Source organism: Pseudophryne corroboree, chromosome 4, assembly GCF_028390025.1.
Source record: "Pseudophryne corroboree isolate aPseCor3 chromosome 4, aPseCor3.hap2, whole genome shotgun sequence".
Taxonomy (NCBI): Eukaryota; Metazoa; Chordata; class Amphibia; order Anura; family Myobatrachidae; genus Pseudophryne; species Pseudophryne corroboree.
This window is the reverse complement of record NC_086447.1, coordinates 327,586,817-327,611,652: the sequence shown is the minus strand read 5'-3', so window position 1 is coordinate 327,611,652 and position 24,836 is coordinate 327,586,817. Positions and strand designations below refer to the sequence as shown.

Here is a 24,836-nt window from a genome sequence, read left to right as displayed (position 1 = left end):
ATCCGGACCATTTGTCCAACAGGTCCCACTGAAAGATTCTGGCATGGAACCTGCCGAAGGGAATTGCTTCGTAAGAAGCTACCATCTTTCCCAGAACCCTCGTGCAGTGATGCACCGATACCTGTTTTGGTTTCAGGAGGTCTCTGACTAGAGATGACAACTCCCTGGCTTTCTCCTCCGGGAGAAATACTTTTTTCTGGACTGTATCCAGAATCCTACCCAGGAACAGTAGACGTGTCGTCGGAACCAGCTGTGACTTTGGGATATTCAGAATCCAGCCGTGCTGGTGCAGCACTTCCTGAGATAGTGCTACTCCCACCAACAACTGTTCCTTGGACCTCGCCTTTATTAGGAGATCGTCCAAGTACGGGATAATTAAAACTCCCTTTTTTCGAAGGAGTATCATCATTTCCGCCATAACCTTGGTAAATACCCTCGGTGCCGTGGACAGTCCAAACGGCAGCGTCTGGAATTGGTAATGGCAATCCTGTACCACAAATCTGAGGTACTCCTGGTGAGGATGGTAAATGGGGACATGCAAGTAAGCATCCTTGATGTCCAGGGATACCATGTAATCCCCCTCCTCCAGGCTTGCAATAACCGCCCTGAGCGATTCCATCTTGAACTTGAATTTTTTTTATGTATGTGTTCAAGGATTTCAAATTTAGAATGGGTCTCACCGAACCGTCCGGTTTCGGCACCACAAATAGTGTGGAATAGTAACCCCGGCCTTGTTGAAGTAGGGGTACCTTGATTATCACCTGCTGGGAATACAGCTTGTGAATTGCCGCTAGCACCGCCTCCCTGTCCGAGGGAGCAATCGGCAAGGCAGATTTTAGGAACCGGTGGGGTGGAGACGCCTCGAATTCCAGTTTGTACCCTTGAGATACTATTTGAAGGATCCAGGGATCCACCTGTGAGCGAGCCCACTGATCGCTGAAATTCTTGAGGCGGCCCCCCACCGTACCTGGCTCCGCCTGTGGAGCCCCACCGTCATGCGGCGGACTTGGAAGAAGAAGCGGGGGAGGACTTTTGCTCCTGGGAACCTGCTGTTTGTTGCAGCCTTTTTCCCCTACCTCTGCCTCTGGACAGAAAAGACCCGCCTTTTCCACGCTTGTTTTTCTGGGTCCGAAAGGACTGAACCTGATAAAACGGCGCCTTCTTAGGCTGTGAGGGGACATGGGGTAAAAATGCTGACTTCCCAGACGTTGCTGTGGAAACTAGGTCCGAGAGACCATCCCCAAATTATTCCTCACCCTTATAAGGCAAAACTTCCATGTGCCTTTTAGAATCTGCATCTCCTGTCCACTGGCGAGTCCATAAGCCTCTCCTAGCAGAAATGGACAATGCACTTACTTTTGATGCCAGCCGGCAGATTTCCCTCTGTGCATCTCTCATATATAAGACTGAGTCTTTGATATGGTCTATAGTTAACAGGATCGTGTCTCTGTCTAGTGTGTAAATATTCTCTGACAGTTTATCTGACCACGCAGCGGCAGCACTGCACATCCATGCTGACGCAATAGCTGGCCTAAGTATAATGCCTGAGTGTGTGTATACAGACTTCAGGATCGCCTCCTGCTTTCTATCAGCAGGTTCCTTGAGGGCGGCCGTATCCGGAGACGGTAGTGCCACCTTTTTAGACAAACGTGTGAGCGCTTTATCCACCCTAGGGGGTGTTTCCCAACGTGACCTATCCTCTGGCGGGAAAGGGAACGCCATTAGTACCTTCTTAGGAATTACCAATTTTTTATCAGGGAAAAGCCACGCTTCTTCACACACTTCATTTAATTCATCTGATGGGGGAAAAACTACGGGTAGTTTTTTCTCCCCAAACATAATACCCTTTTTAGTGGTACCTGTATTTATATCAGCAATGTGTAACACCTCTTTCATTGCCTCAATCATGCAGTGAATGGCCTTAGTGGGCATCAGGTTAGACTCATCGTCATCGCCACTGGTGTCAGTATCAGTGTCGACAGTGTCTGCGGTCTGATGTAGCGGGCGTTTCAGAGCCCCTGATGACCTTTGAGACGCCTGGACAGGCACAAGCTGAGAAGTCGGCTGTCCCACATTTGGCATGTCGTCAAATTTCTTATGTAAAGAGTCTATACGTGCACTCATTTCTTTCCATAAGCACATCCACTCAGGTGTCTGCCCCGCAGGGGGTGACATCCCTCCTAAAGGCATCTGCTCCGTCTCCACCTCATTATCCTCATCAAACATGTCGACACAGCCGTACCGACACACCGCACACACACAGGGAATGCTCTAACAGAGGACAGGACCCACAAAAGCCCTTTGGGGGGACAGAGTGAGAGTATGCCAGCACACACCAGAGCGCTATATAATGCAGGGACTAACTGAGTTATGTCCCCTATTGCTGCTTTTTCTATATAACTGTATACTGCGCCTAAATTTAGTGCCCCCCCCCTCTCTTTTTTACCCTTTTCTGTAGTGTAGACTGCAGGGGAGAGCCAGGGAGCTTCCTTCCAGCGAAGCTGTGAGGGAGAAATGGCGCCAGTGTGCTGAAGGAGATAGCTCCGCCCCTTTTCCGCGGCCTATTCTCCCGCTTTTTTTCTGGATTCTGGCAGGGGTATTTACCACATATATAGCCTCTGGGGCTATATATTGTGGTATTTTTGCCAGCCAAGGTGTATTTATTGCTTCTCAGGGCGCCCCCCCCCCCCAGCGCCCTGCACCCTCAGTGACCGGAGTGTGAAGTGTGTGTGAGGAGCAATGGCGCACAGCTGCAGTGCTGTGCGCTACCTTGGTGAAGACTGATGTCTTCTGCCGCCGCTTTTCCGGACCTCTTCTTGCTTCTGGCTCTGTAAGGGGGACGGCGGCGCGGCTCAGGGACCGAACACCAAGGACTGGGCCTGCGGTCGATCCCTCTGGAGCGAATGGTGTCCAGTAGCCTAAGAAGCCCAAGCTGGCTGCAAGCAGGCAGGTTCGCTTCTTCTCCCCTTAGTCCCTCGCTGCAGTGAGCCTGTTGCCAGCAGGTCTCACTGAAAATAAAAAACCTAATTTCTATACTCTCTCTCTAAAGGCTCAGGAGAGCCCCTAGTGTGCATCCAACCTCGGCCGGGCACAAAATCTAACTGAGGCTTGGAGGAGGGTCATAGTGGGAGGAGCCAGTGCACACCAGGTAGTCATAATTCTTTCTAGAGTGCCCAGCCTCCTTCGGAGCCCGCTATTCCCCATGGTCCTTACGGAGTTCCCAGCATCCACTAGGACGTCAGAGAAATATATTTACCCCATAGACTGATGCACCAGGAACATCCCCCCTCAGCCACATAGACTGATGCAACACAAACACCTGCCTCCCCCACATAGACTGAAGCACCATGACTACCCACTCTCCCCCACATAAACTGATGCACCACAAACACCCCCTCCCCCACATAGACTGAAGCACCATGACTACCCACTCTCCCCCACATAAACTGATGCACCACAAACACCCCCCTCCCCCACATGGACTGAAGCACCATGACTACCCACTCTCCCCCACATAAACTGATGCACCACAAACACCCCCCTCCCCCACATGGACTGAAGCACCATGACTACCCCCCTCCCCACAGACTGATGCACCATAAACACCCCCCCCCCTCCCCCACATAGACTGATGCACTATGACCACCACCCCTCCCCCACATAGACTGATGCACCATGACCCCCCCCCCCACTCCCCCACATAGACTGATGCACTACAACCATCCCCCCCATATATAGACAGCACACAGGCACCATGATCATTCCCCTCCCTTCTTCCATAAACTGGTAGCACACACACACGGACAGGCAGACAGCACCCGTCCCACACTCACGTTGGCACATCATAGCATAATTTATTGTGAAATGCTGGCGCCGATGACAGCATAATTTAATATGAAGTACTGTTATGAAGTACTGTTATTAAATACCAGCGCCCGCCTGTCCGCCCCCGGCATATTCACATACACAATCACCTCCTAGTCCCTGCTGGAGTCCACTGAGCTCAGTGCCGTGGGCTGGCCACTGGCGGGGAGTGAACATGCGCTATGCGCCTCTCACCTCTCAGCCAGAGAGGAGCTGCAGCACCCCCTACATGTAGCAGACAGCCTCTCAGTACATATATGAGGCGGCTGCTGCAGCCACGCAGGGAGACTGTCACACTGTGAGGCTCAAGTGGCAGTCAGACCGCGTAATGTATTAAAAAAATAAATAAGAAAATCGGTAAACTGCTGTGCGATAGATTGGCAGTTTGGGGGGGTTTCTAGGTACTCGGAACCCCCCCTGCGTGCGCGTGTGCTCACCCCCTCCCCTCTCTAGGCTGCTGCTTGGCAACAGAGTCCACTGCTAGCTCTGATTGGCTCTCACTGACTCAGAGAGCCAATCAGAGCACAGACCTCACCCTGCAGCAGCAAAAGCCACAGACACACGGAGCTCAAGAGGATTCAGAGGAGGAGACAGAGTGACGTCACTGAACTTTATATCACCCCAGCTATACACCACCACTGATCAGAGGGCATTATTTAGGAGGACTATGGACAAAGTCCTTGCTTGAGTATGTTTTGGACTGTCGGAAGAACCAAGACGAAACACAAAAACATGGAAAGAACATACAAACTCCACACCATAATCATCAGAATTGGTCCCATGCGAGACAGCAAAGCAAACCGTGCACTGAGCCAGTTGCCGTCCGCATTATTGTGAATGGGTACTTAGTCTGAACCTTATGTACCAAGCTCCAAAAAGGGAAGTTTTTTGGAGCTTGGTCCCAAAGGTTACCGACATCTGGCTCTGATGGTGTTAGTCGCTTTATGCCTGTGGAGGAAATTTCAGAGGTGAAGGCTATTATGATTTCTCTCCTGCAGTCTTTGTCCAGCACTGAGGAGATGCACATGGCGCAGTGTCAGTCACTGCGCAGGAGGCTTGCTCAGCGCTGCAAGTATGGCGGTACAGCGTACTGGTAAGAAATTCCCAGCCGGTACGCTGTACTGCGGGCCGTCCACCATACTGCATCCCGCTGGCTTCGTTCTGTGTGAGGGGAGGAGAGCGCAGCGCCTCTACTGACCCTCAATTCTCTTTGATGCTCAGTCTCACTCTCCATCGGCAGCGGCGGGGTCAATCTGAATAAGGCATCAGTTTGCTAGCCAATCAGAGCTCACGGACCGGCAGCCGCAGCTCCCGATTGGCTGCTGGTCCGCGAGCTCCGATTGGCTAACGAACCGGCACCTCATTTCAGATTGACCCCGCCGCTGGAGAGAGAGACCGGGCATCAAAGAGAATTGAGGGGCAGGAGAGGCGCTGCGCTCTCCTCCTCTCACATAGAAGAAACAGAGCCAGCGGTAAGGGGTGGGGGCAATGAGCGCAGTGGGGCAGTGTATATCTGGCACGGAGGGGGGGCATTGTATATCTGGCACGGGGGGGGGGGGGGGGGGGGGGCATTGTATATCTGGCACGGGGAGAGGGGCATTGTATATCTGGCACGGGGAGGGGGGCATTGTATATCTGGCACTAAAGAGGGGGCACATTGTATATCTGGCACTGGGGGGGGGGCATTGTATATCTGGCACTGGGGGGGGGGGCATTGTATATCTGGCACTAAAGAGGGGGCACATTGTATATCTGGCACTGGGGGGGGGGCATTGTATATCTGGCACGGGGAGGGGGGCATTGTATATCTGGCACTAAAGAGGGGGCACATTGTATATCTGGCACTGGGGGGGGGGCATTGTATATCTGGCACTAAAGAGGGGGCATTGTCTATCTGGCACTGGGGGGGGGGGGCATTGTATATCTGGCACGGGGGGGGGCATTGTATATCTGGCACGGGGGGGGGGGGGCATTGTATATCTGGCACGGGGGGGGGGGGGGGCATTGTATATCTGGCACGGGGGGGGGGGCTTTGTATATCTGGCACTGGGGGGGGCATTGTATATCTGGCACTGGGGGGGGGGGGGCATTGTGTATCTGGCACCGGAGGGGGCATTGTATATCTGGCACTGGAGGGGGCATCGGATATCTGGCACTGGAGGGGGGCATCGTATATCTGGCACTGGGGGGGGGGGGCATTGTATATCTGGCACTGGGGGGGGGGGGGGGGCATTGTATATCTGGCACTGGGGGGGGGGGGGCATTGTATATCTGGCACTGGGGGGGGGGGCGCATTGTATATCTGGCACTGGGGGGGGCATTGTATATCTGGCACTGGGGGGGCATTGTATATCTGGCACTGGGGGGGGGCATTGTATATCTGGCACTGGGGGGGGGGCATTGTATATCTGGCACTGGGGGGGGGCATTGTATATCTGGCACTGGGGGGGGGCATTGTATATCTGGCACTGGGGGGAGCATTGTATATCTGGCACTGGGGGGGGGGCATAGTATATCTGGCACTGGGGGGGGGCATAGTATATCTGGCACTGGGGGGGGGGCATAGTATATCTGGCACTGGGAGGGGCATTGTATATCTGGCACTGGGGGGGGCATTGTATATCTGGCACTGGGGGGGGGCATTGTATATCTGGCACGGGGGGGGGCATTGTATATCTGGCACGGGGGGCATTGTATATCTGGCACTGGGGAGGGCATTGTATATCTGGCACTGGGGAGGGCATTGTATATCTGGCACTGGGGAGGGCATTGTATATCTGGCACTGGGGGGGGGGGCATCGTATATCTGGCACTGGGGGGGGCATCGTTTATCTGGCACGGGGGGGGGGGCATTGTATATCTGGCACTGGGGGGGGGGCATTGTATATCTGGCACTGGGGGGGGCATTGTATATCTGGCACTGGGGGGGGCATTGTATATCTGGCACTGGGGGGGGCATTGTATATCTGGCACTGGGGGGGGCATTGTATATCTGGCACTGGGGGGGGCATTGTATATCTGGCACTGGGGGGGGGCATTGTATATCTGGCACTGGGGGGGGGGGCATTGTATATCTGGCACTGGGGGGGGGCATAGTATATCTGGCACTGGGGGGGGGGGCATTGTATATCTGGCACTGGGGGGGGCATTGTATATCTGGCACTGGGGGGGGCATTGTATATCTGGCACTGGGGGGGGGCATTGTATATCTGGCACTGGGGGGGGGCATTGTATATCTGGCACTGGGGGGGGCATTGTATATCTGGCACTGGGGGGGGGGCATTGTATATCTGGCACGGGGGGCATTGTATATCTGGCACGGGGGGCATTGTATATCTGGCACGGGGGGCATTGTATATCTGGCACGGGGAGGGCATTGTATATCTGGCACTGGGGAGGGCATTGTATATCTGGCACTGGGGAGGGCATTGTATATCTGGCACTGGGGAGTGCATTGTATATCTGGCACTGGGGAGGGCATTGTATATCTGGCACTGGGGGGGGGCATTGTATATCTTGCACTGGAGGGGGGCATTGTATATCTGGCACTGGAGGGGGGCATCGTATATCTGGCACTGGGGGGGAGGCATTGTATATCTGGCACTGGGGGGGGGGGGGAATGTATATCTGGCACTGGGGGGGGGGGGGGAATGTATATCTGGCACTGGGGGGGGGGGGGCAATGTTACTTCATCATTGGGCATTGTGTGTGTATATTATATATGTATATTATAAACACAAAGTCCAGTGATAAAGTAATATGTTGCTCAGAGTCTGGCCCTGCCCCCGATCCCAATTCCCACCGGAAATGCAGGCTTTTGCGCATGAGCTAGTCATATAAATAGTTTTCACCATTGAATACTTTTGATGCGATGGTTAGTAACCATCGCATCAAACGTTTCAATGGCGGAAGCATTGCCATCATATGATGGTTTGCTTTCGATGTCCATCCCTACAGAAGAATACCAGTCTGAACTAGTTTTAACTCAGATTAGTATATGTAAGGGGACATACATGGGAAACAAGCATGCTTTTCACAGTTATACAGAGAGAAAGAACCAGCATATTGGTCTCCAGCTACACAATTTTTAAAAGCTCCTGTAGTAATCACTCCTCCCTACAATAAACCCGATTGCCATTTGTGGTGTTGGAGTGTCCCTGGAGGAGTTGATTAGTCCCCTGTAGTGTCTGTGTGATCAGTGTGCAGTGAAATGGCGCCAGAAAACTGCTGGTCCCACTCTGAGGTAGCTCCGCCCTCTGCAATGGCGCCGGAGCTATACATTTATTTTTACTGGCCATGTCTCCTACGTGGTGTAAAACAAAGTATGAATACCCGTTTTCACTACCGCTGGCCAGTGTACACAGGGGGGCTATAGCAGATTCCTCCGTTGAGCGTCCGAATGACACCCCTGTGATCGCGCCACACCAAGATCCGGGGGACCCCCCTAGCGGGGCCCCTGGTATGTACTCACCACTCTTCTCAACCTTCAGGCATATTTTAGCGGTGTGCTGCGATTGCGACCGCTAAGGCGCAGTGCCCCGTGGTACAACAACCTCTCAGGACGGTGGTCCTGCAGCGGGGAAGCGGCTCTGACGCCTTAAGAGACCGGTAACCGTCCCGTCCCCCCCCCCCCCTCCTTCCCCCCCCCCCCCCCTCCTTCCCCCCCAACTCCCACAGTGCAGGTATGCTGTTGCCCAAACAGCATACCGAAGATAACAAAGTTTAAGATAAACTGAAGAAAAAATCCTCTGGAGCTCCAGAGTGTGCATCCTCTCCTGAGGGCACATTTTTCTAAACTGGCTGTAGGAGGGGGCATAGAGGGGATGAGCCAACACACCCAGTTGAAGAAATTTAAAGTGCACCGGCTCCTTTGGACCCCATCGTATTAAGTGAACCCCAGTATCCCTTATGGATTTTAGAGAGAAAAAAAAAGGTTTATTTTAATATGCATTTACAAATGCTTTCAATTTGAGTTTATTAGTTTGTCAGTAACAAAACAAGAGGTCATCATATAGATCGTCACACACATATATAAAAACTCTCTGACCTCATGTGAAGGAGTTTACAACAATTAAGCTGAAAACCCTTTTCTATCATTATTATTTTGACACCCACCTACATGCACTTGCGTTAGAAATGCATCTTAATGTTGTGAACCCTCTGTTACAGATTCGCTTTAAAAAAAAAAAAAAAAAAAGGGATTCTTTCTAAAGCTGGGTACACACTGGAGAGATCTTGGTCCGATACGTAGTTTCCTCATCGGAACATCATAATGGCTGTATTTCTCAGTGTGTATGGCCAATCTGCGCACTCCTGCGGTTGCATGCAATACTGTCCGGTCGGCCGTGCTGAACAGTCAACCGGACGATACCATATGCGACACCGTGCAGTGTGATGAAGGACGGAACAAAATGTTGTTCTGTCCAACATTATACTGTTCTGATGTGTACCGTGGATACTATATGTCGGCTGCCATATCGTCCGGGTACATATTGCTTCAGTGTGTACCCAGCTTTAGTTAATAGAAGCACTTACTAAAGACAATTTCGCCAAGGACATAATATCCTATGTGACAACCAAATACAAAAGACTAATACTAATTTAGGGCCGGATTCAGAGATGGACGCAGTTCATGCAGTAGCTGCGACTTTGGACACAGCTGCGGATTGGGGGCACCGCGTGCAAGGAAGCAGGGCCTGTTCTGCACATGCATAGAATTGCTCCCACATCAGCAGACATTATTGAGTACATCCACCTTCACTAAACTATGGCCAAGATGATTATACTCAATGCGTCATTCATTAGCAATTGGAAAGAAGCGTTTAAAACCCCTGACACTGGGTGCATGACGTGGCTGGAGGGCTGGGTGTATAACATTCACCAGTGTTGTAAATAGTTCCTATACGAAAATAATTTATACTAGTTGATCTAAGTAAATAAAATGTAGAGTCCATTGTGCTACAGTATAAATTGCAACTTTTATAAAACTCTATAATGGTGTTATTTTGGCATGCATTTATATAACATACTGATCATTTCAAGCACATCAGTGGGGTGGCTGGGGAGAGTTTAGTAAGGATTACTAGTATTCCATCCCACAGTGAAAGTTCTACCAGTTTTTTGGGAATATTAATTTTCCAGGAACATTTAAAGGTTTGACCCACAACCTCGATCAATATAATATACAGGAGGGAATTCAATTACAGCAGCAAGAACACCCTATCCCAATCCCTTTTCCTGACAAAATCCAGAATTCGCACAAAAACACATTTACCAGCAATTGAATTCCCCCCCATAGCCTTACTACAATAGTATGTAATGCATAAAAAATAAAGACTGGCAAATATAGGCGGCACTCAGGTTACTACATTTGGAAGGCACTAGACAAGCTAATTCTTGCAAAGTGATGCGAGTGCCAGTTCATTTGCTAAACTATAGTAACTAAATGGGATATTTTACAAGATATACCTCGTAAAATCTTACATTAAAAAATGTAGAGAGACAATATAAGAATATACAAATTACCTGTGATAAGGCGTACTAGGTTCATCTATTTTCATTAATCCATAGTCTTTATCAGAAGGATGATACGTAGCGAGAATGTTCATTTCATCCCACTTCTGGGACTTTTTACTAGAAAAAGAGTGCACGTTTAGCCAAGTCAAACACTTACTAAACTAAATATACTTTTCTCTAACGTCCTAGTGGATGCTGGGGACTCCGTCAGGACCATGGGGAATAGCGGCTCCGCAGGAGACAGGGCACAAAAGCAAGCTTTTAGGATCACATGGTGTGTACTGGCTCCTCCCCCCATGACCCTCCTCCAAGCCTCAGTTAGGTTTTTGTGCCCGTCCGAGCAGGGTGCAATCTAGGTGGCTCTCTTAAAGAGTTGCTTAGAAAAAGTTTTTAGGTTCTTTATTTTCAGTGAGTCCTGCTGGCAACAGGCTCACTGCATCGAGGGACTTAGGGGAGAGAAGTGAACTCACCTGCGTGCAGGATGGATTGGCTTCTTAGGCTACTGGACACCATTAGCTCCAGAGGGAGTCGGAACACAGGTCTCGCCCTGGGGTTCGTCCCGGAGCCGCGCCGCCGACCCCCCTTGCAGATGCTGAAGATTGAAGAGGTCCGGAACCAGGCGGCAGAAGACTTTCAGTCTTCATCAGGTAGCGCACAGCACTGCAGCTGTGCGCCATTGTTGTCAGCACACTTCACACAGCGGTCACGGAGGGTGCAGGGCGCGGGGGGGGCGCCCTGGGCAGCAATGTATAATACCTGTATGGCGAAAAATACATCACATATAGCCCTTGAGGCTATATGGATGTATTTAACCCCTGCCAGATATCACAAACTCCGGAGAAGAAGCCCGCCGAAAAGGGGGCGGGGCCTATTCTCCTCAGCACACAGCGCCATTTTCCCTCACAGAAATGCTGGTGGGAAGGCTCCCATGCTCTCCCCTGCACTGCACTACAGAAACAGGGTTAAAACAGAGAGGGGGGGCACTGATTTGGCGATATGAATATATATTAAATGCTATAAGGGAGGAACACTTATATAAAGGTTGTCCCTATATAATTATAGCGTTTTGGTGTGTGCTGGCAAACTCTCCCTCTGTCTCCCCAAAGGGCTAGTGGGTCCTGTCCTCTATCAGAGCATTCCCTATGTGTGTGCTGTATGTCGGTACGTGTGTGTCGACATGTATGAGGAAAATGTTGGTGAGGAGGCGGAGCAAATTGCCTGTAATGGTGATGTCACTCTTTAGTGAGTCGACACCGGAATGGATGGCTTATTTATGGAATTACGTGATAATGTCAACACGCTGCAAGCCGGTTGACGACATGAGACGGCCGGCGAACAAATTAGTACCTGCCCAGGCGTCTCAAACACTGTCAGGGGCTGTAAAACGCCCATTTACCTCAGTCGGTCGACACAGACCCAGACACGGACACTGATTTCAGTGTCGACGGTGAAGAAACAAACGTATTTTCCTTTAGGGCCACACGTTAAGGGCAATGAAGGAGGTGTTACATATTTCTGATACTACAAGTACCACAAAAAAGGGTATTATGTGGGATGTGAAAAAACTACCTGTAGTTTTTCCTGAATCAGATAAATTAAATGAAGTGTGTGATGATGCGTGGGTTTCCCCCGATAAAAAATTATTGGCGGTATACCCTTTCCCGCCAGAAGTTAGGGCGCGTTGGGAAACACCCCTTAGGGTGGATAAGGCGCTCACATGCTTATCAGAACAAGTGGCGGTACCATCTACAGATAGGGCCGTACTTAAGGAGCCAGCTGATAGGAGGCTGAAAAATATCCTAAAAAGTATACACACACATGCTGGTGTTATACTGCGACCAGCGATCGCCTCAGCCTGGATGGGCAGAGCTGAGGTGGCTTGGTCGGATTCCCTGACTAAAAATATTGATACCCTTGACAGGGACAGTATTTTATTGACTATAGAGCATTTAAAGGATGCATTTCTATATATGCGAGATGCGCAGAGGGATATTTGCACTCTGGCATCAAGAGTAAATGCGATGTCCATATCTGCAAGAAGATGTTTATGGACACGACAGTGGTCAGGTGATGCAGATTCCAAACGGCACAAAGATGTATTGCCGTATAAAGGGGAGGAGTTATTTGGGGTCGGTCCATGGGACCTGGTGGTCACGGCAACTGCTGGAAAATCCACCGTTTTTTACCCTAAGTCACATCTCTGCAGAAAAAGACACCGTCTTTTCAGCCTCAGTCCTTTCGTCCCTATAAGAGTCATATCTGCCCAGGGATAGAGGAAAGGGAAGAAGACTGCAGCAGGCAGCCCATTCCCAGGAACAGAAGCCCTCCAACGCTTCTACCAAGTTCTCAGCATGACGCTGGGACCGTACAGGACCCCTGGATCCTACAAGTAGTATCCAAGGGGTACAGATTGGAATGTCGAGACGTTTCCCCCTCGCAGGTTCCTGTAGTCTGCTGTACCAATGTCTCCCTCCGACAGGGAGGCAGTATTGAAAACAATTCACAAGCTGTATTCCCAGCAGGTGATAATCAAAGTACCCCTCCTACAACAAGGAAAGGGGTATTATTCCACACTATATGGTGGTACTGAAGCCAGAAGGCTAGGTGAGACCTATTCTAAATCTGAAATATTTGAACACTTACAAAAGTTCAAATCCAGATGGAGTCACTCAGAGCAGTGATAGCGAACCGGGAAGAAGGGGACTATATGGTGTCCCGGGACATCAGGGATGCTTACCTCCATGTCCCAAAAATTTGCCTTTCTCACCGAGGGTACCTCAGGTTCGTGGTACAGAACTGTCACTATCAGTTTCAGACGATGCCGTTGGATTGTCCAAGGCACCCCGGGTCCTTACCAAGGTAATGACCGAAATGAGGATTCGTCTTCAAAGAAAATGGACGACTTCCTGATAAGAACAAGGTCCAGAGAACAGTTGGAGGTCGGAGTAGCACTATCTCAAGTAGTTCTACGACAACACGGGTGGATTCTAAATATTCCAAAACCGCAGTTGTTCCGACGACACGTCTGCTGGTCCTAGGGATGATTCTGGACACAGTCCAGAAAAAGGTGTTTCTCCCAGAGGAGAAAGCCAGGGAGTTATCCGAGCTAATCGGGATCCTCCTAAAACCAGGAAAAGTGTCAGTGCATCATTGCACAAGAGTCCTGGTAAAAATGGTGGCTTATTACGAAGCGATTCCATTCGGCAGATTTCACGCAAGAACTCTTCAGTGGGATCTGCTGGACAAATGGTCCGGATCGCATCTTCAGATGCATCAGCGGATAACCCTATATCCAAGGACAAGGGTGTCTCTCCTGTGGTGATTACAGAGTGCTCATCTTCTAGAGGGTCGCAGATTCGGCATTCAGGATTGGGTGCTGGTGACCACGGAGGCCAGCCTGAGAGGCTGGAGAGCAGTCACACAGGGAAAAAATTTCCAGGGAGTGTGATCAAGTCTGGAGAATTCTCTCCACATAAATATACTGGAGCTAAGAGCAAATTTATAATGCTCTAAACTTAGCAAGACCTCTGCTTCAAGGTCAGCCGGTATTGATCCAGTGGGATAACATCACGGCAGTCGCCAACGTAAACAGAAAGGGCGGCACAAGAAGCAGGAGGGCAGTGGCAAAACTGCAAGGATTTTTCGCTAGGCGGAAAATCATGTGATAGCACTGTCAGCAGTGTTCATTCCGGGAGTGGACGACTGGGAAGCAGACTTCCTCAGCAGGCACGACCTCCACCCGAGAGAGTGGGAACTTCATCGGGAAGTTTTCCGCATGATTGTGAACCGTTGGGAAAGACCAAAGGTGGACATGATGGCATCCCGCCCGAACAAAAAACGGGACAGGTATTGCGCCAGGTCACGAGACCTTCAGGCGATAGCTGTGGATGTCCTGGTAACACCGCGGGTGTAACAGTCGGTGTATGTGTTCCCTCCTCTGCTTCTCATAACCAAGGTATTGAGAATTATAAGACGTAGAGGAGTAAGAACTATACTCGTGGCTCCGGATTGGCCAAGAGGGACTTGGTACCCGGAATTTCAAGAGATGCTCACAGAGGACTAATGGCCTCGGGAGCTAAGAAGGGACTTGCTTCAGCAAGTACCATGTCTGTTCCAAGACTTACCGCGGCTGCGTTTGAACGCCGGATCCTAAGGGAAAAGGCATTCCGGAAGAGGTCATACCTACCCTGGTCAAAGCCAGGAAGGAGGTGACCGCACAACGTTATCACCACATGTGGTGAAAATATGTTGCGTGGGTGAGGCCAGGAAGGCCCCACGAAGAAATTTCAACTAGGTCGATTTCTGCACTTCCTGCAAACAGGAGTGTCTATGAGCCTCAAATTGGGGTCCATTAAGGTTCAAGTTTCGGCCCTGTAGATTTTCTTCCAGAAAGAATTGGCTTCAGTTCCTGAAGTCCAGACATTTGTCAAGGGAGTATTGCATATACAGCCCCTTTTGTGCCTCCAGTGGCACCGTGGGATCTCAACGTAGTGTTGGGATTCCTCAAATCATATTGGTTTGAACCGCTCAAATCTGTGGATTTGAAATATCTCACATGGAAAGTGACCATGCTGTTGGCCCTGGCCTCGGCCAGGCGAGTGTTAGAATTGGCGGCTTTGTCTTACAAAAGCCCATATTTGATTTTCCATTCGGACAGGGCAGAACTGCGGACTCGTCCCCAGTTTCTTCCTAAGGTGGTGTCAGCGTTTCACCTGAAACAACCTATTGTGGTGCCTGCGGCTACTAGGGACTTGGAGGACTCCAAGTTGCTAGACGTTGTCAGGGCCCTGAAAATATATATATATATATATAATTCCAGGACGGCTGGAGTCAGAAAGTCTGACTTGCTGTTTATATTGTATGCACCCAAAAAGCTGGGTGCTCCTGCTTCTAAGCAGACTATTGCTCGTTGGATTTGTAGTACAATTCAGCTTGCACATTCTGTGGCAGGCCTGCCACAGCCAAAATCTGTAAATGCCCATTCCACAAGGAAGGTGGGCTCATCTTGGGCGGCTGCCCGAGGGGTCTCGGCTTTACAACTTTGCCGAGCAGCTACGTGGTCAGGGGGGAACACGTTTGTAAAATTCTACAAATTTGACACCCTGGCTGAGGAGGACCTGGAGTTCTCTCATTCGGTGCTGCAGAGTCATCCGCACTCTCCCGCCCGTTTGGGAGCTTTGGTATAATCCCCATGGTCCTGACGGAGTCCCCAGCATCCACTAGGACGTTAGAGAAAATAAGATTTTACTTACCGATAAATCTATTTCTCATAGTCCGTAGTGGATGCTGGGCGCCCATCCCAAGTGCGGATTGTCTGCATTACTTGTACATAGTTATTGTTACAAAAATCGGGTTATTATTGTTGTGAGCCATCTTTTTTTAGAGGCTACTTCTTTGTTATCATACTGTTAACTGGGTTCAGATCACAAGTTGTACGGTGTGATTGGTGTGGCTGGTATGAGTCTTACCCGGGATTCAAGATCCTTCCTTATTGTGTACGCTCGTCCGGGCACAGTACCTAACTGAGGCTTGGAGGAGGGTCATGGGGGGAGGAGCCAGTACACACCATGTGATCCTAAAAGCTTGCTTTTGTGCCCTGTCTCCTGCGGAGCCGCTATTCCCCATGGTCCTGACGGAGTCCCCAGCATCCACTACGGACTATGAGAAATAGATTTATCGGTAAGTAAAATCTTATTTATACTTGCGTCACAGCACGTCAACAAAATGCACAGCTCTTTGGGCTCTAGACCTCAAGTATCCTGGCCTAGCAGTGCAACTGCTTCCACTGTACTGTAGGCATACATGTAAGAAGAAGGTTGGCTATTATAAAGAGTTACTGTACTTATTTGGCAGCTTCCAACACTGGAAATTGACACAAATGTTCCATATACAATAGGACACCTGCAGTGGTTTTTTACATACAATCTCTGCTTGGATCAATACATACTTTATACTATAATTGCCTGATATTAGGATGACACCCTTGAATTAGGATACTTTATCTAGCAAACATTGTGGTTTCAACTAAAGTTCTAATTAAGAACTTTGGTACAATATTTATTATTAATTTTTTTCCCATTATAGAATGAGGTGCTGTGAAGTTTAACCTTCTCTTATAGAATTTCACAGCACAGGGTCATGTATAGTCATAGTATTTTGAAAACACAAACTTGTATCCTAAAAGAAAACTTTTCCAACAAAAAGTGAAGATAATAATAAAAAATAAAAAAAAAAGGTATGTACATAACGCTGCCAGTACTAGATAGCATCATTTTCCTACCTCTGCTGCTCCAACAGAAAAATGACCATACAAAAAACAGACAATGCAGCTTCATATGAGCTGCTATTATACAGAGGTAACATTGGATCCAATTTGTATCATGCAGGAGAGATCCATTACCACTCTCCTCAATATTGAATCTACCCAGTGTTCTTTGTGCCCCCTAGTGGAGGAAGATGAAATACTAATGTGTCTGATCACTTTCTAACATTCTCCTGATCATAGCTAGACCGCATTACAACATGGGGCTGATTCTGAGTAGGATGTTGTAGCATGCCAGACAAGCTCGTCCCTGGTGTATAGCAGTGCACCAGAATGTGCAAGGACTGAGCCGAGCTTGGTAACGTGGTGAATCTTCATACACCGTTATCAGAAATTGTACCAGCCACATGCTAGGTGCAGATTCTTCATTACAGTATGGCCTCCAATGTGAGCGATTAAGCACTACCAGTTGGGCCAAACTTCCATAACTCTTCCATAAGATAGACTATCTTTGTTTGCCTGAAAAAGTCATATCCCAGGAGCACCCAGCACATTTCCAATAGTCTACAGATACCGTGAGTCTCAATAGCTACTATGCCTCTGTGCATACACACCGTGGGACAAACTTTTTAGCCATTTAGGCATATGCGCAGTTAGGAAAAAAAAAAATAGGTGTATAGGTGACGCAATAGGTGTAAATACCTCCAAACTTGAAGTGGTTAACCCAGTGGTTCCCAAACTGGGTGCAATGGCAGCCTGGGGTTCTGCAGGACACTTACAGGTGTGCCTCAGGTTGGTGGTCCAGTAACAGATAAAATAATGTTTTGGTCAATGTGAAAACCAGTACTGGTGGCTGCCAACCATAAACATTAGGGACAAAGAAGCACACCGCTGCCCATCAGTACATAACTGGCCCTAAGTGACAGGTAAGCACAATTTATTTAATCATTTCAATAATTTCATCATTTTTGCTGAGTTTCACAATAACAAAATTGTGGCCTGTGGGTGCTGTGGAAACAATGCCAATACTCTAGGGTGCGGTGACAAAGTTTGGGAACCCCTAGATTAACATTAAAGAATATAGCTAAAAAATAAGAGTTATGGTAGACTTATCATAGTTAACTCTTTCTTTGAGGTCCATAGGCTCCACCGGATTCCCATGGGGTTTAGGTGGTTTGGAAGGAACCGGGCACCAAACCGTTAAAGCTTTTCGGTCTCATAATGCACGGGATCCTCCTCACCTATAACCCCTCCCGAGCCTGAGGACATTAAGTTTAGTAAACAAGCCCAAGGCAGGATCAGGACAGATGAGAAGGAAGAGTGGAACACTCAAGAAACGCACTCATATTAGAAGAGGAGAACTAGTGACCATATAGACCATATAATAATGGAATTTTAATACCTACCGGTAAATCCCTTTCTCGTAGTCTATAAGGGAAACTGGGGTTCACTTAATATGATGGGGTATAGAAGGGGTCCAAAGGAGCCAGTGTACTCGGTATGCTGGCTCCTCCCCTCTATGACCCCTCCCGCAGGCAGTTATAAGTAAAATAGTGCCCGAAGAAGAACGGACATACTTGAGAGAAGGAACATAACAAGGAGTGGTGAGATTCACACACCATAACATAAAACAACCAGCAACGGCTTGAACAAAACAACAACAGCTGAACAGGTAACTTTGGGGGGAAAAAAACCTGCAGAGAAGTCAACGCACAGAGGCAGATGCTTAGTATCCCTTATGGACTACGAGAAAGGGATTTACCGGTAGGTATTATAATCCCGTTTTCTCTGGCATCAATAAGGGATACTGGGGTTCACTTAATACGATCGGGACTTCCTAAAGCATACAGAACAGGCGGGAATGTGCAGAGACGCCTGCAGTACTGCCTGCCCAAACTGGGTATTCTCTTTGGCCAGGGCATCAAACTTATAAAACTTCACAAAGGTGTTCTTCCCCGACCATGTAGCAGCTCGGCATAATTGAAAGGCTAAGACTCCACGGGCAGCCGTCCAGGAAGAATCCACTGATCTTGTAGAGTGGGCCTTCAGAGATTGTGGAACGGGCAAGGCTGCCGACACATAGGCCTGTTGGATAGTCAACCTAATCCAACGAGCAATGGACTGCTAAGAAGCAGGTCAACACTTTTTCTGTGCATCATACAGCACAAACAAGGAATCAGTCTTTCTGATCCGAGCCGTTCTCCTGACATAGATCTTCAAGGCGCTCGCGGCATATAATGACTCCGGAGGAGCAGATGTACAGTACCAGAACTTGACGGGACTACAATAGGTTGAGTCAAGTGGAATGCAGAGACAACCTTCGGCAGGAACTGCTGTCTAGTCCTGAGCTCAGCTCTGTCCTCGTAAAAGACCAAGTAGGGACTTTTATACGATAGGGCCCCCAATTCTGAGACACGCCTAGCAGAAGCCAGGGCCAGCAACATCTTCGATGTGAGGAACTTGTCTTCTACCGTCATCAAAGGTTCAAACCAGGAGGACTGTAGAAATTCCAACACCACATTCAAGTCCCAGGCTGTCGCAGACAGCACAAATGGAGGCTGTATGGGGAGCACTCCCTGCAAGAAGGTCTGAGCTCCTGGCAACACTGTCAACTTCTTCTGGTAGAAAATGGAGAGTGCTGAAATCTGGACCTTAAGGGAACCCAGATATAAACCATTATCCACACCAGCCTGCAGGAAACGTATGAGGCGTCCTAAGTGGAACTCTGCAGATGGATATGTGCATTCCTCGCACCAGGAGACATATCTCCTCCAGATATGATGATAGTGTTTTGACGTTACAGATTTTCTGGCAAGAACCATGGTTGCAATAACCATCTTGGAAAGGCCTTTGAGAGCTAGGATGCTCCGCTCAAATTCCAAGCCGTCAAACAAAGTCGCCGTAAGTCCGGGTAGATGAACGGTCTCTGTTGCAAAAGGCCAAGGGTCTGTCACGGAAATGTCCAAAAGATTTGCGTACCACGCCCTCCGGGGCCAACCTGGGGCAATCAGAATTGCCTGGACTCTGATTCCCGATTCGTTTGAGCAACCTCGGGAGCAACGGAATCGGAGGAAAAAGGTAGACCAACCGATAAGGCCAAGAAGACGTCAGCACATCTATTGCCTTTGCCTGAGGGTCCCTGGTTCTTGAGCAATACCAGCGAAGCTTCTTGTTGAGTCGAGAATTTATCATGTCTGTGGGCAGCCCCACAAGTCGACGATCTGTTGAAACACCTGTTGGTGGAGACCCCACTCTCCAGGGTGGAGATTGTGGCGACTGAGGAATTCCGCTTCCCAGTTGTCCACCCCCAGAATGAAGATGGCGGACATCACTTTTGCATTTCTTTCTGCCCAGAGGAGTATTTTTGCCACGTCTCGCATGCAGGCACTGCTTTTTGTCCCTCCTTGTCGAATTATGTAAGCCACTGCCGTGGCGTTGTCTGACTGAACTTGGATCGCCCAATCCCTGAGCAGAGGAGAGGCCTGAAGCACAGCATTGTAGATCGCCCGAAGTTCTAGAACGTTCATCGGAAGAAGGGCTTTGTGGGTTGACCATCTGCCCTGTAACTGAGCCCCTTGAGTGACAGCTCCCCATTCTCTCAGACACACGTCTGTCGTGAGGAGGATTCAATCCTGAATCCCAAAACTACGACCTTCCAGTAGGTTGGAGGACTGTAGCCACCACAGGAGGGAGATCCTGGCCTGAGGAGACAGTCGAATTATCCGGTGCATTTGAAGATGTGATCCGGACCACTTGCTCAGGAGATCCAATTGAAAAGTTCTAGCATGGAACCTTCCGTATTGAATGGCTTCGTAGGAGGCTACTTTCTTTCCCAACAACTTTATGCAAAGATGAATGGATATCCGAGTAGGCCGTGGGACTTCTGGAAATTGAGGATCCACCCATGGTGTGATAGAAGTTGGATAGTGCGGTCTATATGGAGCAATAAAAGGTCCCTGCCAAGCCTTCAAAGACAGTCGAGCCAGAGTCCTGGAGTGTCGATTGATAGACCCTGCAGGTCTGTAGACCAATGATGCCTTGGCCAGTCTGGAACTATGAGAAGCATTTTGTCTCCCTCCTGCTTGAACTTGCGTAGCACACTGACAATGTGAAACTGGAGAGAAGATGTATACCAGATTACAGTCCCACCGTACTGTCAGAGTGTCTACAAAGGCAGCCGAGGGATCCCTGGACCTGGATCCATATACTTAATTTGAGGTTGCAGCGTGATACCATGAGATCCACTTCTGGACGACCCCATCTGTCCACTAGATACTGAAAGACCTCTGGATGTAGAGCCAACTGTCCTGAGAACTACTGGGATGAAAACTGTCAACATTGCTGGAATATAGCGTTCTGAACACGTGAGGATGTGCATCACCTCTCTCATAGCTGCTAAACTTTGCATGCCTCCCTGATGGTTGAGGTAAGCTTCTGTAGTCGCATTGGTGGATTGGACCTGCACTGGCCGCTTCCTTGAAATGAGAGTACACTCTCCAAGAGCGAAACCAGAGCACCTGTCTAGCAGCTATAAAAGTTACTGATACATTCTAAGTAAATATTTCAGTATCCAGGGCTGCTTCCCAAATAAATATAGGAGAGCCGTTCCTGGGTAGCCTCCGCTTAGAGACTGCCTTCCAGTGCATCTACCCAGCCCACAACGGCTTTTGCTACCCAAGCAATAGCCATGGCTGGGCGAGCAATAGCACCTGCCTGAGAAAAAAAAATTCTGAGGGGGGTGAGGGACTTCCCACTTCCTACATTCTTCCTCTGGGAGAGGATATGTAGAAGCCAGGTCTTTTGTTAACTGAAACCTCCTATTAGGAGTACTCCATGCCTCATACATGAGCTCAGTGAGCTGGAACTCCGCTTTAACTACTTTCTGTCGGTTAAAGATAGGAGCCTGATGCCTAGAAGCTGGGTCCTCCTCCTCTATGTCAAATACAGTTTTGACTGCCCTGACTAAGGCAGTAATATCCACCTTAGTACGCTGTTCTGGACAAGAACCAAAGTCTGAGGCATCGTCTTCCTCCTGATCACAATCAGTCTCAGAATCTGAGGCCTGCGCCAACTGAGATGAGGGTGTAACACGTCTGGACGCTTTCGCGGCCCCTGGTCTGTAGCTCTGTAACAAATTTTTAAAAGGCGACTGATGTCCGAGCTAAATTCTGGACAGACTGAAAACATGTCCATCCAAGGAGGTTGCACAGGGGGTGGAGGGGGGGCAACAATGAAGCCGAGACAACTCCAGTTGTAGAGTCAGAGTAGGCATGGGCAAGCGTTCTACCGAGTCATAACCTGGGACAAAGGACAAGTGCTGGAATCACCGTATTAAGTGATGGTGCAGCATAACACCTCAAACAGAGACCATATTGCACGTCTAACTTGACTGGGCAGGTCCTGCAAGAAACAAGTACTGGAGCCCCAGACTCCACCTTGTCCTCAGAGGCGTTGCCTTTGGACATAGTTAAACACACATGCAGAGTGCAACCACTTACAAATTAGAAGTAAAATGTGAGGTACAACATAACCCTAAACACCTGATACTGGAATAGGAGGTGAAAAACAGGGACAGTATAATAAATACAGAGTTTGAACACAAACAGCAGTAGCTAGCAACAAATCACATACAATGCGTATAACACTGGGCAATGACTCAACCTCAAAGGATGGTAGGATAAATGCTGTATAACCTATCCCCAGACTGGACACGACCACCTGAGACCTCAGCACTGTTTGAGTGTCTCACTGGTGGAGGAGGGTAGTATTTCACAGCCCAGAAAAAGCAAAAAAAAACTCTGGGGGAAAAAAAAAAACCACCCTGGGCTGGGGGAGGGGCTAACGGGGAGAGCCTACCCACAGCTCTCCAAATAAGGGTACAAAAAAGTCAAGTTCTAATGCGTTTTGCTCCTAAAGTAGGGGCTTTTTTAAAATACTTTACTGTTTGGAGCAAAACACGTCAGTCTTTACTATTTCGGACCCTTATTTGGAATAAGCCCTAATCATACACCTCTGATAAGCCGCAAAAACGGATGCCGAGTGTACTCGAGTAAGTGCCCCTGAGGTTGAGGACGGAGCATGCAGTGCTAGTAAGACGGGAGACCTTCATGCTACAGGTATCTGCATTGTGCCAAATCCAGCAGCTGGAGATAGCCTCCCTCAGTTCTGTGACCGTTCCCTTCCCCTCTGAGTCACCTTGAGGGGATGCACGTAACTCACTCATGGTGGAGAACTTAGGTGAGACCGTAAGCATTGCTTGTAATCGGAGTGAATCTGCTGGGCTATCCATTAAAAGACTGTGTCAACGCTAATTAAGTACTTTTATTGGAAACAATACAAGCTTTTACATTTACAAGTGGATATTTAAGCAATACTTTTTTTGCGTACAAACAGTTACACCTCCTTGACTAGGTAATTATTAAGTGCTGCAAAGCTTAACATATTGGGGGTAATTCTGAGTTGATCGCAGCAGGATTTTTGTTAGCAGTTGGGCAAAACCATGTGCACTGCAGGGGAGGCAGATATAACGTGCAGAGAGTTGTTCTTTTACATACAGGTTGAGTATCCCTTATCCAAAATGCTTGGGACCAGAGGTATTTTGGTTATCGGATTTTTCCGTATTTTGGAATAATTGCATACCATAATGAGATATCATGGTGATGGGACCTAAATCTAAGCACAGAATGCATTTATGTTTCATATTCACCTTGTACACACAGCCTGAAGGTCATTTTAGCCAATATTTTTTATAACTTTGTACATTAAACAAAGTGTGTCTACATTCACACAATTCATTTATGTTTCATATACACCTTATACATACAGCCTGAAGGTCATTTAATACAATATTTTTAATAACTTTGTGTATTAAACAAAGTTTGTGTACACTGAGTCATCAAAAAACAAAGGTTTCACTATCTCACTCAAAAAAGTCCGTATTTCGGAATATTCCGTATTTCGGAATATTTGGATATGGGAAACTCAACCTGTATATGTGTGATAATTTTATGGTCGCGTAAATGTTATATGACCAGTCAATAATTCTTTTTTATTAAAATAATTATTCAAATATAGTAGTCTGAATCGCTTGAATTTCTGCTATACGGTTTCGCATATTTAAATAGCGCAAGGAGAATTTTATCCGTTTTTAGTTTATACACCTTGTGTTTTCAGGGGAGTTTTAGTTTGCTACCACAAGTTAATATCCTTCGCTGCTCAATTATTGGATTGGTATTTCACTAAAAAAAAAAATATCTTTACCATTTTATTAGCACCAGGCTCTTTTTTGTTTTCACTCACAATTCTTGTACTTATTTACCCCTCTTCCTCTTCATCATTCCTTCCAATAATCCCGCTAAAACTTATTTTTTTGTATCCCTGGGTTATTTAAAAACCTTAAATTAGTGACTAAAACATTTTAAAAATAAGATTTTACTTACCGATAAATCTATTTCTCGGAGTCCGTAGTGGATGCTGGGGTTCCTGAAAGGACCATGGGGAATAGCGGCTCCGCAGGAGACAGGGCACAAAAAGTAAAGCTTTTTCAGATCAGGTGGTGTGCACTGGCTCCTCCCCCTATGACCCTCCTCCAGACTCCAGTTAGGTACTGTGCCCGGACGAGCGTACACAATAAGGGAGGATTTTGAATCCCGGGTAAGACTCATACCAGCCACACCAATCACACCGTACAACCTGTGATCTAAACCCAGTTAACAGTATGATAACAGCGGAGCCTCTGAAAGATGGCTTCCTTCAACAATAACCCGAATTAGTTAACAATAACTATGTACAATTTATGCAGATAATCCGCACTTGGGATGGGCGCCCAGCATCCACTACGGACTCCGAGAAATAGATTTATCGGTAAGTAAAATCTTATTTTCTCTATCGTCCTAGTGGATGCTGGGGTTCCTGAAAGGACCATGGGGATTATACCAAAGCTCCCAAACGGGCGGGAGAGTGCGGATGACTCTGCAGCACCGAATGAGAGAACTCCAGGTCCTCCTTAGCCAGAGTATCAAATTTGTAAAATTTTACAAACGTGTTCTCCCCTGACCACGTAGCTGCTCGGCAAAGTTGTAATGCCGAGACCCCTCGGGCAGCCGCCCAAGATGAGCCCACCTTCCTTGTGGAGTGGGCCTTTACAGATTTAGGCTGTGGCAGGCCTGCCACAGAATGTGCAAGTTGGATTGTG

General features: G+C 48.4%; 1 protein-coding gene across 2 annotated transcripts in view; it reads right to left on the bottom strand.

Annotated features, from left to right (window-relative positions):
• The window catches only part of LOC134909483 (protein phosphatase inhibitor 2-like), an 89,261-nt gene that overhangs the window by 45,932 nt on the left and 18,493 nt on the right, over window positions 1–24,836 (bottom strand). For both annotated transcript variants that reach the window (XM_063916407.1, XM_063916406.1), the window contains exon 2: window positions 10,390–10,497. In XM_063916407.1, coding sequence (XP_063772477.1) covers window positions 10,390–10,497 — 108 coding nt within the window. The remainder of the gene's footprint in view (window positions 1–10,389; window positions 10,498–24,836) is intronic.